Raw genomic sequence first — 12,996 nt, forward strand, 5'->3', positions numbered from 1 at the left:
GACCGACTACGACTTCGACTGTCCACATCCTTTTTCTGTGCTCCATCTCCATCTCCGCCTCCGCCTCTGCCTCTCCGCCTCTGCCTCTCCGCCTGCCGCCCTCTCCGTGACGGCCTCTCCGCCTCCGCTCCGGCCTCCATCTTCCATCTCTCGTCTGCTACGCCCGTACGTCCCAGATCCCACTCGCCATCATGGGGGAAAGCGAGGTGCCCGGCCCGACTTGGAAGTTTACCCAGTATGTTGTTTTTTGTCTCCGTGATGCCACCAGCTGCATAGCTCTCCTGGTCCTGGAGCTCTCCTGGTCCTGGAGCTCCCCGCTGTCGCCGGTCTTGTGGCGTGTGTGGCCCGTCTGTTTGCTGGAATCGTGCTGACCGCTCTCGTCTCTAGGTGCTTTGGTGACAAAGGCGATGTTGAGGATATCACTGAAGGTAATATCATGCCCGACACAAGGCTCTTTTTATATGTAGTGCTTGTTGCTGCCCTCTCCCCCCCCGCCCGCCTTTGTTGTCATGGCTTCAAATTCCATCTCGATATCTGCTGCACCCCCCCACTCCCCCCAGACCCTATCTCCCCCCGCCCCCCCCCCCCCTCCACCACTCACAGTCTAGACGACCTGCCATCACACCTCTATCCCATCCATTCTTGTCGGGACACCCCGCCCGGCCTGGCTCCTTGGACCGCTCTCGACCGACGCCCCGCCCGGCTTCCGGCTCCTCTTGCTAACCACGCTCTCCTCTGCAGCTGACATCATCTCCACCGTCGAGTTTGATCACACGGGAAACTACTTGGCCACAGGCGACAAGGGCGGTCGTGTCGTGCTGTTCGAAAGAAACGAGACCGTATGTTGTGTTTCCTTGTCCGTTAATAGCCGCCGTCTCGGCTCTTGTCCTCCCACACCCACACCCACACCCACATCCACCTCCCTCGCCTCTTGCTAATGTCGGTACAGAAGAAGACGTGCGAGTACAAGTTCCACACCGAGTTTCAGTCCCACGAGCCCGAATTCGACTATCTTAAGTCCTTAGAGATTGAGGAAAAGATCAACAAGATCAAGTGGTGCCGCAGACAAAACCCATCACATTACCTGCTCTCGACCAACGACAAGACCATAAAGCTATGGAAGGTGTTTGAAAAATCGCTAAAGGTGGTGGCCGAAAACAACCTGTCGTCGGAGCCCACGGCTGCCGGCATGGGCGCCGGCGCCTCCATTGCACGACCCTCTGCTTTCAAAAACGCCACCGACCTCAAGCTGCCCCGGCTGACGCACCACGACACCGTCGTGGCCGCCGTTCCCCGCCGAACATATGCTAATGCCCACGCCTACCACATCAACAGCATCTCGGTAAACACTGACGGCGAAACCTTTATCAGCAGCGACGACTTGCGCATCAACCTGTGGAATCTCAATATCCAGGACCAGAGCTTCAACATTGTCGACATCAAACCCGCCAACATGGAAGAGCTGACTGAGGTCATTACGGCCGCCGAGTTCCACCCCATCAGCTGCAATTGGTTCATGTATGCGAGCTCCAAGGGCACCATCAAGCTGTCTGACATGCGCGAGCGCGCATTGTGTGATCAGCATGCAAAGAGTAAGTCACGCCTGCCCTTGACGGCCTGCTGCCCCGCGGGATATTCCCGTCCCGTGCTTGCTTTTGTATGTGTTGTGCCCCGGCATGCTGACCGATGCCCTCTCCGGCTGCAGTGTTTGAGCAAGAGGAGGACCCGACCACACGATCCTTCTTCTCGGAAATCATCTCGTCGATTTCGGATGTGCGCTTCTCCAACGACGGACGCTACATTCTATCCAGAGACTACCTCACGGTCAAGATATGGGACATCAACATGGAGAGACAACCCATCAAAACGATACCAATCCACGAGCACCTGCGGCCGCGCCTGTGCGACACGTATGAAAACGACAGCATCTTTGACAAGTTTGAGGTGGTCTTTTCCGGCGACAACAAAAACGTCATGACGGGCAGCTACAACAACAACTTTATGATTTACCCGACCGACCCCGAGCAGGAGACGGAGATTGTGCTGCAGGCCGACAAGTCGGCCTTCAAGGCCAAGAAGATTGGCGTGCCCACGCCCATCAACGCGTCGTCGAGCCCCAACGGCAAAAAGGGCGGCTCGCGCGCCAACAGCCCGTCGGGCCAGCGCATGCGCAAGGAAACCGATGCCGACCAGATTGACTTTAACAAGAAGATTCTGCACATGAGCTGGCATCCTTTCGAAGACAGCATCGCCATTGCTGCTACTAACAATGTGAGTCTACTGACATGTGGGCCTGCCAGGGAACCATGGCTAACCTGTCTCCTAGTTGTTTGTGTTCTCGGCGCTGTAAACTCTCGACTGGGCGCTGGGTGCACGGGGAACACGAACACACACGCCCCAAAGCATAGCATGGCGCAGCACAGAATAGCAAAGCAAAGCAAACCAAGTAGTAGATTGGGGCCATTCTCGCAGCCATACGCACGCTTGGTCTGGCTGGCTGCAACGTGTGGTTGCTGGGCTCTTTTTGGCGGGGTGGGGGGTGCTATGCTCTGCTATGATATGGTATGCTATACAGCCTGTAATCATTGCTACAACAATCTATTGCCGACGTTGCTTGCATGTGTGCGTAGGAGTGAGTGTGTCTGTGTCTCTCTGTATGTGTGAATGTGTGAATGTGTGACGTCTGCTATGCATGTAACGCATATATGCACCAATCCGAAACCAACCCGATACCTGTTATCTCTTATCTGGGCAGAGCACGACAAAACGCTGTGCCAACTAGCCAAAAGCTTTGGCTTCGGAAAGGAACATAACAGTTGGCCATGGCATAATAGACGCGGCAATAGGACAGGATAGGGGCTCGGGACCTGTTTTATGAAACCACCAAAGCTCCAGCCAAGTAAGTCGAGTAGGTGGAAGAAGGAAGCCTGGAGAAGGAGACGCTGTGGGCAGCAGCCAACTAACTGGGTCACTAGAGGCGTGCAGTTGAGACAGAACTTTGCAGCTGTAGCTGACCACACACACAAGTAAACCTTTCAGACATCGACGACTTGCGCCCTTTTTTTTTTTTCTTTTTTTATCTTCTCTCCCTTTGTCCGCCACCCACCACACTGGACCCAGCCCTCAGCCACCAGCCACCAGCCACCAGCCATGAGCGAACCGGCCGACCACTCCGCTCCGGCGGCGCCCCAAGCCGAAGAGAAGCAGCCGCTGGTTGTCGCCAGTGCACCCGGTGCGGCGGCCGCTGCCGTGCCGTCTGATGCGCGGAGCAGCCAGGACGCGCTGCTGTTCCGCGCCGACGACGACGACAACGCCGCCGCCGCCGCCGCCGCCGCCGGCCACCCGCGCCCCTCCGCCGTGGCTGTCGTTGCAGACTTTGTGGCGTCGTCGGTGTCGGTCCTGGTCATCATGGCCTTCATCTTTGGCGGGTGCTGCTCGAATGTGTATGCGCTCGAGTCTATTATCAAGTAGGTTGCGAATGGATCCGGGCGGACGGGAGGAACAACAAAATGATGACAGGAGCCTTCGGCTGACCTTTTGTTTTTAGAGTTGAGCCGGCAAGCGGTAAGCATTGCAACGCCCCCCGGGCGCCTCTGGGTCTCCCCTGGCGCCCCCCCGTACTCGACCGCCTCGACGCCCCCCGACTGACGCCGCCCCAGGCACCCTCCTCACATTCGTCCAGTTCCTGTTTGTCGCCGTGACGGGCTACGTCTCGCAGTTTGACGCGGCGCGGCCGCCCTTCTTCCTCACGCCCAACACAGTGCCCATCCGGCGCTGGCTGGTCAACATTGTGCTCTTCTTCAGCATCAACGTCATGAACAACCACGCCTTTAGCTACGACATCTCGGTGCCCGTGCACATTATCCTGCGGTCCGGCGGGAGCATCACCACCATCGCCGCCGGATATCTCTGGGGCAAGAGGTACTCGCGCATCCAGGTCACGGCGGTGCTGTTCCTTACGGTTGGCGTCATCACAGCCGCCTATTCCGATGCCCAGAGCAAGGTACGTAGCCCGGGCCTGCTCCCCCTCCCCCGTCTCTCGCAAGCGGCCCGCCCGTTGCTGCGAATCGTTGACTAGAACCCTCGCTCACCACCCCCGCTACAGGGCAAGGCCGACGGCGCCTCGGGCCAGTCCGAGGTCAGCATGGGCCTCGTGATTCTCTTTGTCGCCCAGGTCCTCTCGGCCATCATGGGCATCTACACCGAGGAGACCTACAAGACGTACGGCCCGCAGTGGCGCGAGAACCTCTTTTACTCGCACGTGCTCTCCCTGCCGCTCTTCCTGCCCTTTATGCCGAGCCTGGTCGACCAGTTCTCGCGCCTGGCGCACAGCCCGCCCATGACCTTTTCGCTGCCGGCGTGGCCAGTGGCCCAGGGCAGCGCGGGCGCGGGCGCGGTCGGCACGCTGCCCAGCCAGCTGGTCTACCTCGTGGCCAACGTGCTGACGCAGTACGCGTGCATCCGCGGCGTCAACCTGCTGGCCGCGGCGTCGACGGCGCTGACCGTCACCATTGTGCTCAACATCCGCAAGTTGGTCAGCCTGCTGCTGAGCATCTGGCTCTTTGGCAACCGCCTGGCCGTCGGCACGCTCGTCGGCGCCGTCGTCGTCTTTGGCTCGGGCGCGCTCTACTCGCTCGATTCGGCGGGCCGCAGGCCTGCCAAGCCGCCGGGCGCCGCCACCGTGCCCGCCGTTGCGCGCGCGCCGCCGCCGCAGATGGTGCCGCAGAAGCCAAAGGCCAACAAGCAGGCGGTCCAGAAGAAGATGTCTTGATTGGCGGGTGGGCGGGCAGTTGGCTGGCCGGTCACGCATGTAGCATGGACGCATGGCGCGAGGCCGTGTGGCGTGTGGTTGCAGTGTGTGGCGGCGTGTGCCACGTCTGATCTGAGCCATTGCATCCAACCCCGCGACAAAGGGGGCATGGCCTCCTTGGCTGGTGGGGCAAAGGAACGGGAGCAATGAACACGAGCATATGACATCACGCAGGCATCTCGAGTTCCCGAGCGTCCAAGTAGTTATGGCGTCGATAAGAGCACAGAATAGAGAAGGGGGGGGGCGGGAAGGGCGCCAATGGCCATGTCGGCCAAGGACTCATCAAATTCAATGAAAAGACGGACATGACTAGCAAGTACACTGGTATTTTTGTATTTGTATGACAAGCCCCGTGCTCGATAACCTGCGGAAAACGGAGGCGTTTTCCCGCTGCCCCAGAGCGCACGTCGGTGGGCCCCGATAACCCTAGCCAGGGCAGCCAGTCATCCCTCTTAGGGTCTGGTGCTTCTTATCAGACCTGCCTTCTACTTTGGGTCACTTAAGTCTACTTTTTTTTTTCTTTTTTTCTTCTTTCCATCTTTCCTCTGAGAATTTCAACCACCGTAGACTTTTGTTGTCCCAACATCGTCAGTTCAGTCTTTCTTTTTTCTTCTCTTTCCCGTTGTTCTGTTGCAAGGCGCTTTCTCCTTGCCCTCGGATTCAATGTGCGGCACTTCACGGGGCTCCCACTCCAAAGTCTCAATGCCTGGTAAGAAGGAAATCTGATCTCCATCCACCGGCCCTCAGTGTCTGTTCTCTTGATGCACTCCAGAAGCCCGCAAATCGCCCGCTCCGCCATTTCAAGTACTGCGCTGGTATGTCTTTTGCTCCCTTCTCGCCGCCCTTGCATCGCGTTCCTGCGCCTTGCGCTCTGTAGCAAATCTGCTCCTCGTCGATGACATCACCACTGCCCCATGTCGACAATCTCGCTTTGAACCCCGCCAACAGACACACCTGGCTGACCGCTTGCCCATGGCATCTGCAAACTCGCCAGACACAACTTCTTACACAGACGCCATTTCTGCATCGTACCCCAAGCTGGGCTCCCAGTTCCTCCTCCACGACGGCGACTCCGAGGACGACGAGCCCGCCCTCCGCCGCGAGAACGAGGACTCGGCCGAGGACTCAGACTTTGAAGATGCCAACGCCCCGTCGCCCACGGTCTCCCACTCCCAGCCCATGGAGCTCAGCAGCCCCGACGGCATGCTTGCCCGCGACCGCCGCCAGCGCTCGGCCTTCTACGACCCGGTTGTCGAGCGCCAGATGAGCCAGGAGGACGCCAAGCTCATCTTCCAGAACCACAAGGTCCGCAGCATGAACTCGCCGCACATCAGCTCCATGTCCACGTCCATGACGGCCCTGCAGCTGGATCTGCCCGGCCCCGGCATCGAGCCGGCCGACGGCTTCGCCAACTCGCCCGTCCTGTCGACGGCCGCCTCTGTGACTCACAACGCGCCCCTCTCGCCCGTCGTCGAGGACGAGCTGGTGCCTCCGCCCGGCGCCCCTCCGGCCTACCAGCACCAGCCCGTCGATTTTGGCGGCGGCGACACCAGCCTCTTTGACACGGGCCCGCACATCACCGCCGAGCTGTCTGCCATTGCGGCCAAGGTGCAAAAGGCCCTGGACATGCGCAAAAGGTACATGGCGCTGTCCTTCCAGGGCCCCGATGACAACCCCAAGGACGCTCCCGAGTGGGACATTTACCCGCCGCCGCCCGAGCCCTTTTGGGACCATGCCCACTCGTCGGCCGTCAACCTTGCGTCGGCGGAGCCGGCGTCAAACACTGCGCAGCGCAAGTCTCGCCGCAGAAAACAGGGCCAGGATATTGGCGAGGACTTTATCCTGGAGGACGTCCTCCCCATGCCCGAGGCCAGTGGCATGGAGTTCAGACTGGACGGCAACGGCATCTTCCAGGTGTACGAGTCCAGCGCCAGTGCCGACGCGAACAAGCCCATCATTGAGGTTCCCACCATGCGCGACTTTTACATGAACCTGGACGAGATTGTCAGCATTTCGTCTGACGGCCCCAGCAAGAGCTTTGCCTTTCGCCGCCTGCAGTATCTCGAGGGCAAATTCAATCTCTACATGCTCACAAACGAGTACCGCGAGGTGGCCGACTCCAAAAAGGTGCCGCACAGAGACTTTTACAATGTCCGAAAGGTCGATACTCACGTGCACCACTCGGCCTGCATGAACCAGAAGCATCTGCTGCGCTTCATCAAGAGCAAGATGAGAAAGTCGCCCGACGAGGTGGTCCTCTTCCGCGATGGCCGCCACTTGACGCTGGCCGAGGTGTTTCAGAGCATCAACCTGACGGCCTACGATTTGAGTATCGATACTCTGGATATGCACGCCCACACCGACTCGTTCCACCGTTTCGACAAGTTCAACCTCAAGTACAACCCGATCGGCGAGTCGCGCCTCCGTACGATTTTCCTCAAGACCGACAACTTTATCAAGGGCCGGTACCTGGCTGAAATCACAAAGGAGGTGATTGCGGATCTGGAATCCAGCAAGTATCAGATGGTGGAATGGCGCATTTCCATCTACGGCAAGTCCATGGACGAGTGGGACAAGCTGGCCGACTGGGTCGTGGAGAACAAGCTGTTTTCGCACAATGTGCGCTGGCTGGTGCAGGTTCCGCGTCTCTTTGACGTCTACAAGGCGTCTGGGCTGATGGACAACTACGAGTCAGTCCTGGACAACCTGTTCCGCCCGCTGTTTGAAGTCACCAAGGACCCGTCCAGCCATCCCAATCTGCACATTTTCCTGCAGCGCGTCATTGGCTTCGACTCGGTCGACGACGAGTCCAAGCCCGAGCGCCGCGTCTACAAGAAATTCCCGGTGCCGCGCGAGTGGAACTCGAAGCAGAACCCGCCGTACAGCTACTGGATCTACCACCTGTACGCCAACATGGCGTCGCTCAACTGCTGGCGCAAGCAGCGCGGCTTCAACACGTTCCTGCTGCGCCCGCACTGCGGCGAAGCCGGCGACAGCGAGCACCTGGCCGCCGCCGCGCTCTGCTGCCACAGCATCAGCCACGGGCTGCTGCTGCGCAAGGTGCCGATCCTGCAGTACATGTTCTACCTCGACCAGATTGGCATTGCCATGTCGCCGCTCAGCAACAACGCGCTGTTCCTGGCGTACGAGCGCAACCCGTTCCACCAGTACTTTCGCCGCGGACTCAACGTGTCGCTGTCGACCGACGATCCGCTGCAGTTTGCCTTTACCAAGGAGCCGCTGATTGAGGAGTACGCCGTCGCGGCCCAGATCTACAAGCTCACGCCCGTCGACATGTGCGAGCTGGCCAAGAACTCGGTCAAGCAGAGTGGCTACGAGGCGTCCGTCAAGCAGCAGTGGCTCGGCCCCGACTTTTCCAAGCCCGGCAGCGAGGGCAACATCATGGCCAAGACGAATGTGCCGAACCAGCGCGAGGAGTTCCGGTACCAGACGCTGATGCAGGAGAGACGAGTGTAAGCAAGCCCCGCCCGGCCTCTTGGACACAGACCCCCAATTTACTAACGTCGGCTACCCCCCACAGACTCCAGCAGTACATTGCCTTTACCAACAAGGAGGCCAAGCCCGTCGTCGCGGCGCCGCAGGCCGCTGTCCCGATGCCCAGCGTCGACCCGACGGCTGCCGAGCCCACCATCTTCCCGGGCCTCGAGAGCAGAGGCGCCCGCGTCAACGGCGCCGGCGCGGCCGCCAAGGGCACGGATGACACGACGGCCGAGTCCTGAGCCGGGGGGCGAGGGCTCGCGGGGGGGGGGGGTGTGTGAAAAGTGAAAGTGGACAATGGTAGTCAGAGATGCATAGTTAGACATGTTGTTTATTTTAGAATTGCATGTGTTTTTGTTGGAGTTCTTTCTTGTGTGGCGTCTGTGTCTTAGGGTCCAGCTAACCCTATCTGCATTGTGGCTGGACATAAAGGGGGCGAAATTCCACTTGAAGGTAGCTACTGTATTTTGGCTATGTCGGGTCTCGTATCGAGTAAGTACCTTTTTAGCTAGTTGGTCAGTGTGGTTATAGCTCTTTCCCCCTCTCCTCCTTGGTCTTGCCCCTTCTGGCATCTACTGTTTGGGTTGCGCTTTTTTTTTTCTTTTTTTTTTTTTTTTTTTTTTTGTTACTTTGCTGCTTTCCTCATTTCGCCAATTCAGCCTTCTTCCACGAATATATTCTGGCCCAACTTTATCGCCCGCCGCCGCCTCCGTCTCCGATTCCGTCTCGCCGGCATTTTCTGTCTGTCAGTGTCATCCTGCATCTTATCTCATCTCTCCGCCACACATAAAAACAAGGCCCATCTCCCCCCCCGGGCTGTCTTGGACTGCTGGCCCGATTGCATTCCCGCATCACCCGATCGCGACCTTTCATCGGCTGCTCGGTTCCTAGACAGAAGCTCCCGCCTTACACATCTCGAAGCTCCGCGGCGGCTCGCAGACTTTGCTGCTCCGAAAAAACACCATGGGCTTTTTGGGGGTGTGCCGGGCCGTGTACGACTATGTCCCGCAGGCCGAGGGCGAGCTGGCCATCACACAGGGCGACTTTCTGTTTATTCTAGAGAACACTGGCGACGATGGCTGGTGGAAGGCCAAGAAAAAGGCCTCGGGCGACGACGAGGATGAGCCGACCGGCCTGATCCCGAACAACTATGTCGAAGATGTACGTGCTGCCTGTCCCGCCGATTCTGCCGCCGGCTCCGTGTGCCGCTAACCCGCTTCTCCAGGCCCCCCCCGTCTCCCACGCCCAGGCCCTCTACGAATACACGCGCCAAACCGACGAAGAGCTCTCGTTTCCCGAAGACGCGACCCTGCAGGTCTACGACACCTCGGACCCCGACTGGATCCTCGTCGGCCTCGGCGGCGAGTTTGGCTTTGTGCCGTCCAACTACATCGAGGTCGCCGCTGCTGCCGCCGCTCCCGCTGCCGCCGCCGCCCCGGCTCCTCCGGCGCTGCCGTCGAGAGCACCCGTGCAGCCCGACCCTCCCGCCTTGGACGCCCAACCAGACCCGCCGGCCGCGGCAGTGCCGGAAGCCCCGGCGCCGTCCGCCGCTGCCGCCATCGCAAGCGCTCTGCAGGCTCGCAAAATCGCCGACCCCCCCGCTATCGCACCGGCTCCACCTCCGCAGCTGCCCGCGCGCCACGTGGCGTTCTCCCATACCGTCGAGGACGTGGATGACCAGCCGCAGAGCCCGCCGCTGCCCACGCGCCCAGCCGCGTCAAAAGTGGCTCTGCGCGAACCGCCGACCTTTGATTCCATGTCGCCGACGCTGGCATCGCCGCTCTCTCCCGCTTCCTTCAACGACGACTCACCCGGCAACCGTGACAAGAAGTCGGTGGTCAAGGTCGAGGGCGGCTACCACCTCTACAACGTCAACGAAATGGTCTCCGTCATGGGCAAGCGCAAGAAGATGCCGACCACGCTGGGCATCAACCTCCTGACGGGCATCATCATGATGGCGCCGGAAAAGGCCACGGATGGCCCCACGCAAGAGTGGACTGCGGATAAGATGACGCACTACTCGCGCGAGGGCAAGCACATCTTCCTCGAAATGGTGCGCCCCACCAAGAGCGTCGACTTCCATGCCGGCGCCAAGGACACGGCAGAAGAGATTGTCAGCGCTCTTGGTGAGCTGGCCGGCGCCATGAAGGCCAACGGCCTGCGCGAGGTCATCATGGCCGCCACGTCGCACTCGCAGAAGCTGGGCATTGTCTTGTACGACTTCATGGCCCAGGGCGACGACGAGGTCAGCGTGGCCGAGGGCGACGAGGTTGTCATTATGGACGACAACAAGAGCGCCGATTGGTGGCATGTGCGGCGCCTGCGCAACAACACCGAGGGCGTGGTGCCCAGCAGCTACATTGAAATCACCGGCACCATGACGCCGCCCGAAAGCCACAGCGGCCTGAACGCCGGCCGCAGCACGACGGCGCAGAACCGCGCCGAGGAAATCCGCCTGACCAAGGAGGCCGTCAAGGCCTCAAAACGCGCAGATGATCACCAGGTAGGCCGGGGAACGCCCCTCCCAAAGCGCGCTAGCAGCCTTTTTGCCGCAGACCAGGATAGTAATCTTTCCATGCAGCAGGGTAATCGGCACTCGGAGAACGGACAGCGCAACAGCTCGCACGATGGCGGCAAAAAGTCTAGTAAGTACAGCCTTGTCGGTGGTTCCCGGCGGGCTACGAACGATGGATGAATGCTGACACGCGCCCCACAGAGCCCGACGCCTCGCGGATCCGCACCTGGACGGACCGGTCCAAGTCGTTTACTGTCGACGCCCAGTTTATCGGCATCAAGGACGGCAAGTTGAACCTGCACAAGATGAACGGCGTCAAGATTGCAGTGCCCATTGTGAAAATGTCGGTCGAGGATCTCGAGTACGTCGAAAGCTTGACGGGTCTGAATCTGGTTCCCTCGGGCGCCCGTGCCGCCGCCAAGAGTGCGAGACAGCAGTCTGCGTCCGGCACATCCGGCGCGGTGATTGAGAAGCAGAAGCCCGAACACGACTGGTTCCAGTTCTTCTTGGACTGCGACATTGCCGTGGGTCTCTGCGAGCGCTACTCGCAGGCCTTTGTTAAAGACTCGATGGACGAAAGCGTTCTGCCCGATGTGACGGCGTCCGTGCTGCGCAACATTGGCATGCGAGAAGGCGACATCATCAAGGTTATGCGCAAGCTGGACGCCAAGTACGGCCGCACCAACAAGTCCGACGCCGCGACAGAAGGCGACCCCAACGACCAAGGCGGTCTCTTCACAACCTCCGGCGGCGTGCTGAGGACCAAACGCAGCCGGCCGGCCCCCTCGAACGCAACGAGCGATAAGGTTGACTTGGATGCTTTCTCCAAGGGCGGCGACAATGATTCTACCTCACCTGCGACCGCCGGCAAAAGGTCTCCGACCAGCGGCGGCTTTGACGACGATGCCTGGGCCGTTCGTGCTCAGCCCACTGGGAGCACAAGTGCCACTGCCGGGCCGTCAACTGCTGCCCCCGCAGCCGAAGCCGCTGCGCCTGCGGCGCCAGCTGCGGCTCCCACGCCTGCCCCGGCGCCAGGTCTTGTTGGCTCCATGAAGGAACTGTCGCTGCTGTCTGCACCGCTCGAACCGACCAAGGCGCCAACGCCCACAGTCTCCGCGCCCGGCGGTGCCGGCACAGCTCCGGCAGTACAGCCGCAAGCCACGGGAGCCAGCCCGTCCTTCTTCGCGACACTGCAGCAGAACTCGGCCACCGGCTCGCTGGTCCCTCCGCCCACCTCGCGCCCGCTCTCGGCTCCCCAGACCGCCGGGCTGTCGGCCTTCCCTGCGCCCGCCCCCGTGCTCTCACACGTGACCGGTCTGCAGGGCCAGGTGGCGCCGCCGGGCCAGAGCCTGCACGACATCCAGCAGGCGCGTCTCCAGCAGCAGATCCTGCAGCAGCAGCAGCAAATCCAGCAGCAGCAGCAGCAGCAAATCCAGCAGCAGCAGCAGCAGCTTCTCCAGCAGGCCCAGATGAAGCAGGCCGTCATGCCCGGCCAAGCGCCCATGATGGCCTTTCCCACCGGCATGGGGGGCGCCATGCAGCCGCCCATGTTCATGGGCCCCGCTGCCATGACCGGCATGCCGCAGCAAATGACGGCCGTGCCGACCGGCTTTGGCGGCGCCGCTATGCAGCCGCAGGCGACTGCGTCGCCGTTCCAGAGCAAGCCCGGCTTCGCCATCCCGCCCCAGCAGGGCCCGTTCCTGACTGCCCCGGCGCGCCCGGGCCTGCTCCCGGCGCCGCTGGAGCCCGAGCGCACGGGGTTCCAGGCGCCGGGTCTGCAGGCGCCGGGTCTGCAGGTGCCTGCTGCGCCCGCTGCTCCGCTCATGCCGCAGCCCACGGGCCCGGCGCCGCCGGTGCGCTTCGGCATCTCGGCCGGGCAGAAGCTGACGCCGCAGCCGACTGGGCGCAAGGCGAATCTGTCGCATGCCAGTAAGTTGAAGGTCCTTCGATGTTGTGGTGGTGGTGTGACCTGTGCTGACTTTTTTCTCTCTCTAGCTCCCGACAACCCGTTTGGATTCTAGTTTTTTGATGTGTTTTTAACTTTCTTTTTGGTTTCCTGTGTACCTCCTCATAGCTTTTCTCTGCTCTTGCGTCCCTGGTCTACTACGTTTTTCTTTTCGTTGCTTTTCGTTTAATCATGAATGAGCCTTGTTGGTCACTTGTTCTTAATCTA

The 12,996-nt window shown here is 60.5% G+C and overlaps 4 protein-coding genes across 4 annotated transcripts; all 4 read left to right on the plus strand.

Annotated features, from left to right (window-relative positions):
* Positions 1-191: 191 nt before the first annotated feature.
* Positions 192-2,350, plus strand: BROUX77_003356 (uncharacterized protein; the record flags this gene model as incomplete). Its single annotated transcript, XM_073747998.1, has 6 exons — positions 192-235; positions 388-428; positions 742-839; positions 950-1,592; positions 1,706-2,271; positions 2,327-2,350. The coding sequence occupies 6 exons, from the start codon at positions 192-194 to the stop codon at positions 2,348-2,350; spliced, it is 1,416 nt and encodes a 471-aa protein (XP_073605781.1).
* Positions 2,351-3,150: 800 nt separating this feature from the next.
* On the plus strand, positions 3,151-4,771 carry BROUX77_003357 (uncharacterized protein; the record flags this gene model as incomplete). Its single annotated transcript, XM_073747999.1, has 4 exons — positions 3,151-3,467; positions 3,548-3,564; positions 3,660-4,003; positions 4,106-4,771. The coding sequence occupies 4 exons, from the start codon at positions 3,151-3,153 to the stop codon at positions 4,769-4,771; spliced, it is 1,344 nt and encodes a 447-aa protein (XP_073605782.1).
* A 702-nt stretch (positions 4,772-5,473) lies between these two features.
* Positions 5,474-8,550, plus strand: BROUX77_003358 (uncharacterized protein; the record flags this gene model as incomplete). Its single annotated transcript, XM_073748001.1, has 3 exons — positions 5,474-5,519; positions 5,823-8,283; positions 8,352-8,550. 3 exons carry the CDS (start codon positions 5,474-5,476, stop codon positions 8,548-8,550), a joined length of 2,706 nt encoding a protein of 901 aa, XP_073605783.1.
* A 721-nt stretch (positions 8,551-9,271) lies between these two features.
* Positions 9,272-12,844, plus strand: BROUX77_003359 (uncharacterized protein; the record flags this gene model as incomplete). The annotated part of the gene is made up of 4 exons (XM_073748002.1): positions 9,272-9,469; positions 9,534-10,953; positions 11,025-12,752; positions 12,819-12,844. The coding sequence occupies 4 exons, from the start codon at positions 9,272-9,274 to the stop codon at positions 12,842-12,844; spliced, it is 3,372 nt and encodes a 1,123-aa protein (XP_073605784.1).
* Between the last annotated feature and the right edge of the window lie 152 nt (positions 12,845-12,996).

This window comes from Berkeleyomyces rouxiae (assembly GCF_048999995.1).
Source record: "Berkeleyomyces rouxiae strain 22BRR77 chromosome Unknown BrBRR77_ptg000003l, whole genome shotgun sequence".
Taxonomy (NCBI): domain Eukaryota; kingdom Fungi; phylum Ascomycota; class Sordariomycetes; order Microascales; family Ceratocystidaceae; genus Berkeleyomyces; species Berkeleyomyces rouxiae.